This window comes from Hibiscus syriacus, unplaced genomic scaffold (genome assembly GCF_006381635.1).
Source record: "Hibiscus syriacus cultivar Baekdansim isolate YM2019G1 unplaced genomic scaffold, ASM638163v2 tig00110313_pilon, whole genome shotgun sequence".
Classification (NCBI taxonomy): domain Eukaryota; kingdom Viridiplantae; phylum Streptophyta; class Magnoliopsida; order Malvales; family Malvaceae; genus Hibiscus; species Hibiscus syriacus.
The window spans coordinates 265262-270458 of NW_024062675.1; the positions used below are offsets into that span (position 1 = coordinate 265262).

At 38.1% G+C, this 5197-nt stretch overlaps 1 protein-coding gene across 1 annotated transcript; it reads right to left on the reverse strand.

Moving 5' to 3' along the window:
* Positions 1 to 1151: 1151 nt before the first annotated feature.
* Positions 1152 to 2651, reverse strand: LOC120116958. The gene is made up of 3 exons (XM_039137330.1): positions 2387 to 2651; positions 2137 to 2258; positions 1152 to 1256 (listed from the first exon to the last, which is right to left on the reverse strand). Exons 1-3 carry the CDS (start codon positions 2649 to 2651, stop codon positions 1152 to 1154), a joined length of 492 nt encoding a protein of 163 aa, XP_038993261.1.
* Between the last annotated feature and the right edge of the window lie 2546 nt (positions 2652 to 5197).

Consider the following 5197-nt stretch of genomic DNA (forward strand, 5'->3'; position numbering starts at 1 on the left):
CCTGATTCGGGGTGCTATCCAAAAGTATCTGAAAGGGGTTAAACAATTTAAAAAGTGAGTTAGGGCTCAATGTGTCCCAACAATGCAAATAAATCATTGTGGTGAAATAATCAAGTAATAGTTCAATAAAATATCATAAAAATCACAGTGAAGTTTAAGCTTTAAAACATGTAGTTTACCCTCCTCCTATACACCATATGCAGTTCCCCAGAACTGCATCCATAGGCTTACCTTATACCCATTGGGTATAAGGAGCTAACCTAAGGGAGCATCTTGGAGCCTGAGAGCTTACCCAAGAAAGTTCTCGGGGCCTTGGAGCCTACCTAAGGGTTACCTTAGGTCTATAAGGATTTATCAGCTTGATAAGATCTGAACCTCAATACTCTAGTATCATACCCAAATCAATATCTCAATAAAACAATTAATATAATAAGTAGTAAATTCCATGATCCGTAAATGACATAATCATATTTTTAGTAAAAAAATAATCATATAACATATATCATTGAGCTATCAACCAGTAAATCAGTAAATCATAATTTTGGTGAAACATATTTCGAAGTAGGTAAAATAGTCATGTAGCACTCACTGAACATACTTTGGAAAATGGAATCAAACAACCAATCTACTGAGCACCAGCCTCGCCACGCTTTGTAGTAGTGCTCGAACCTAATTTATAGTCAAACTGGGTTACTAGCGGAGTAACATAATTAATCTATGAAATCATAAGATTTACGGATCATACGAATGACTATTGGCTCACGAGGTCTAACTGATCGAGAGGAGCTGGGTCGACCTGTCGAGCGATCGAGAGAGTCTCTTGTACCTTCAAACAACAATATATGATTAGTCTCTAACCTTAATTTAATTATCCTCAAATAAAATGCTTAAGTACAAAATTATATTCGAGTTTGACGGTCAATTTGGAGGCTTTCAGGTTTGAATTTGGCAAAACAGACTTCAGATCCAGACTCACGTCGTCAAAAAACATAAAATATGACTTTTCAAAAATTTTGACTAATTTGGTCAAAGTCAACGTGTTGACTCAGACGAGTTGGCTCGAACGAGTTGACTCAGTCCGGGTTGACTTAGGTGAGTGGACTCGATTTAGACCAGTTTAAACGAACCATTTTAGTGTGGCTGGACTGGTTCTAGGAGCCTCCTAGATGGTTAGAGAGCCCCATGCACACTGCCGATGCGTGGTGGTGTGTGCGGTGGCGACGGGGTTCATTTCCACCAGTCGAGTACTCCCCTATCTTTTACACATTCCAATTTACCAATATAACTTTCAACAATCTGAAATATAACTAAAATTGCAAAAAAAAAAAATCGACATCTTATCTTCACGGGGAAAACAATGACGGTACGTCGGTGAGGAGTGAAAATGATCTGGTTTTGTTCATACGATGCCAACAACACTGATTGGAAGGGCGATGAGATTGCACAGTCTTCGGATTGACTGAAATCGAAGAAAATCCAGTGATGGGGGTTATTTTCATTGAAGCTTCACAGCAAGCTTTATGATGAAGGACATCGATTTTGGATGAGGGGTTTGGGGGGATTTTTTCGCTGGTCGACGGTGAGCCTAACGGCAGGTGTGGCGTGAGCTAGTGCAATCGGACGGTGATGAATTGTTAAGGTGAAGAGGGTTGGTTAGAAATAATTTAAGGTTTAGGGATTTTAGGTTTCTGATTTGGCGATTTTTGTGGTAACCGATTTTAATCCAATATATTATATATTGATTTAAAATATCTCGAACAATACCCTAACTTAAATGGCTAGGGTATGGCTAAGCATACCGGTGGTCAGGTGTTTGAATCCCCCAGCCACCTAAGCGATTTTCTTTATTTTTTTATGATGACATAAAATAGGATAATTCAGGTTCAAGTCCCTAAATTTCCTTCAACTTCTAAAACGACCTACAAATTCTAGAGACTTGAATTTTGGTCACCAAATTTAATTAAATTAATTTAAATTTCTAATTTTTTTAAAGGGGTTATTACAATTCTCCCCTCAAACGAAATTTCACCCTTGAAATTTACATGAATTAAACATATGCAAAAACTGAGTCTTTATGGATTCTTCTGTCTCCTAGGTGATATCTACATGACCATGGTCACTCCACTAAACATTTACCATCGGAATACACTTGTTCCTCAACACTCTCTCATCTCGATCCAAGATTTGCACAAGCTTCTCCTCATTGGATAGATCTAGCCTCAACTCAACATCTTCTAACTGAATGATGTAGCTTGGGTCTGGATGATAGCGCTCAACATAGGCACAAGAAAGACATCATGAATACGTCTGAGCTGGGGAGGAACTCGAACTGGTCCTACACTATTCAAGATACGATATTGTCAAATAAATCTATGACTCAATTTACCTTTGCGCCTAAATCTTAACACTTTCTTCCATGTGAATACTTTCAAAAAGGCTTGATCTCCAACCTCGAACTCGATGTCTTTTCTTCTTTTGTCGGCATAACAATTTTGCCTATCAAATGCCTTTTTCAGCCGGTCACGGATCAATATGATGATGTTTTCAGTTTCACGCACTAACTCAGGTCCCAAAGTCTTTCTGTCACGTAATTCAGTCCAACAAATTGGGGTGCGACATCTATGCCCATAAAGTGCTTCGTAAGGTGCCATAGAAATACTGGCCTGGTAGCTGTCATTGTAAGTAAACTCAACCAAAGGCAAAAAGTTCTCCCAACCACCATGAAAATCAATCATGTAGTCCCGTAACATATCCTCAAGGACCTAAATCACTCATTCAGATTGACCATCAGTCTGAGGGTGGAAACTTGTAATAAAATTTAGTTTAGTACCCAAAGCCTTATAATGTTCTTCCCAGAATCTAAAAGTAAATCTCGGATCTCGATTTGAAATGATAGATAGCGGAACACCATGCAATCTGATGATTTCTGAGATATATACAATCTACCAACTTGTCCAATGAATAATTTACCCGCACAAGAATGAAGTGAGCTGACTTTGTAAGTTTATGAACAATCACCTAGATAGAATCCTCTTTCGAATGGGTCAAAGGCAACCCATTAATAGAATCCATAGTAATTTGCTCTCATTTCCACTCATGAATCTTGATAGGCTGTAACAGACCCGACAGATATTGGTGCTCTACCTTAACTTGTTGACAAGTCAAACATCTAGCCACAAGATCATATATTTCATTCTTCATGCCAATCCAATGGTACTTATCTCTCAGATTCTGGTACATTTTATCTCTACCAGGGTGCATATCATATGGACTATTATGAGCCTCATTGAGGATAGCCTATCTCAAATCTACATCATCAGGAACACAATATCGACCTTCAAAACATAATACTTCATCCTGGTAAAAACTATAATTTGAGGTCGTTCTCTGCTCCACTTGGTCAATGATGGGGAGCAAGAAACTATCAAGAGGTTGCTTGGCCTTGATCTTCTAGGCCAAGGTCGGCTAGACCTGGAATTCTACTAATAAAATAACATTGTCATAAAACTTCATCCTAGCCATTAAGGACCTCAAATCAGTTATAACCTTCCGCTCAAAGCATTCGCAACAACTTTATCTTGGGTGATAATCAATCACGCAATCACAGTCCTTCAGAAGATCAAGTCAACGATACTGTATCAGATTAAGTTCTTTTTGGGTCAAAATATACTTCAAAATCTTATGATCCATAAAATTGTAACACTTCTCTCCATATAGATAGTGTCTCCAGATCTTTAAAGAAAATATCACTGCTGCTAACTCCAAATCATGGGTTAGGTAAATACACTCATACGGCGTCCTCAGTTGATGAGAACACATAAGTGACTACTCTGCCCTCCTACATTAGAATACAACTAAGTACGCAGTGCGAAGCGTCCTATATACCGTAAAATCCTTCACGGGCTCACGTTGAGTCAAAATTAGATCTTGAGTTAAAACTGCCTTCAATTTTTCAAAGCCCTCCTATTGTGCATCACCCAGCCAAACGGAACATTCTTCCTCAACAATTTCAACAAATTAGCAATAATGATCTAGAAGCCCTCGGTAAAACATCAATAATACCTGACTAAACCAAATAAACTACAAATCTTGGAGACATTCTTGGGTCACTTCCAACTCACAATGGCCTCAATCTTGCTTGGATCGACCTGGATACCTTTCACAGAAACAATATACCCAATAAATGACACCTCGCGAAGCTAAAATTCACACTTTCTCAGCTTAGCATACACGATGATGCTCTCTCAGGGTCTATAGAACGATCTTCAGATGCTAATCATGCTTTGCCTCGGTTCTTAAATATGCCATAATATCATAAATGAAAACTACAACAAAATGATCTAAATATGGCTGGAAAACACGATTCATCAAGTCCATAAAAGTTGCGGTAGCATTCTTCATACCAAAAAGCATCACCAAGAACTCATAATGTCCATATCTAGTGCGGATGGTACTCTTCGTAATATTTGAACACTTAAATTTTAACTGATAGTACCCGAGTGAATATCGATCTTAAAAAATAAGGTAGTTCCTCATAATTAATCAAATAAGTCATCAATCCTGGATAGTTGGTACTTATTCTTAATCGACAAATTGTTCAATTTCTAGTAATTGATGCATAAACTAAGCGATCCATCCTTTTTTTACGACTAGGACTAGAGCTCCCCAATGTGAGGTACTATGTCTGATGAAACCTCGATCAAGTAATTCTTGTAATTGGACTTTCAACTCCTTAAGTTCATTCAGAGCCATTTGATAGGGTTTCATGGAAACAGGTACAGATCCGAGATAAATCTCAATCTCGAGCTCTACCACTCTATCAGGTGGTAACCTTGGGAAATCCTCTAGAAAGATATCAAGAAACTCGCTAACTGTACGAATAACCTCAATCTTGGACAAGGAGCCTTTCATGTTCAAGATACAGGAAATAAAAGTCTCATATCCTTTTCGAATCATTTGATTGACAACCAAAGCCAATACTATATTGGAGAGATAGTCACGACTCTCACCAACTAACACAACAGTCCGACAGTCAAAAGTCTTCAAAGTAGTTCTCTTGTGCTTGCAATCCAAATTAACCTTTTGTTAATTCAACCAATCTATCTCTAGAATTAAATTGAACTCCTCTAAAGAAAGTTTCATATGGTCAGCGAGAAAAATTTCACCTTCAACCTCCAGAGGATAACGCCGTAATACC

Coding starts and splice junctions, on each gene's coding strand:
- LOC120116958 (XM_039137330.1), bottom strand. CDS start 2,651: ATGGCACCTTACGAAGCACTTTATGGGCATAGATGTCGCACCCCAATT. Junction 2,259..2,386: donor GTTAAGATTTAGGCGCAAAG/GTAAATTGAGTC, acceptor GCTATCATCCAG/ACCCAAGCTACATCATTCAG. Junction 1,257..2,136: donor GGAACAAGTGTATTCCGATG/GTAAATGTTTAG, acceptor AATGTGTAAAAG/ATAGGGGAGTACTCGACTGG.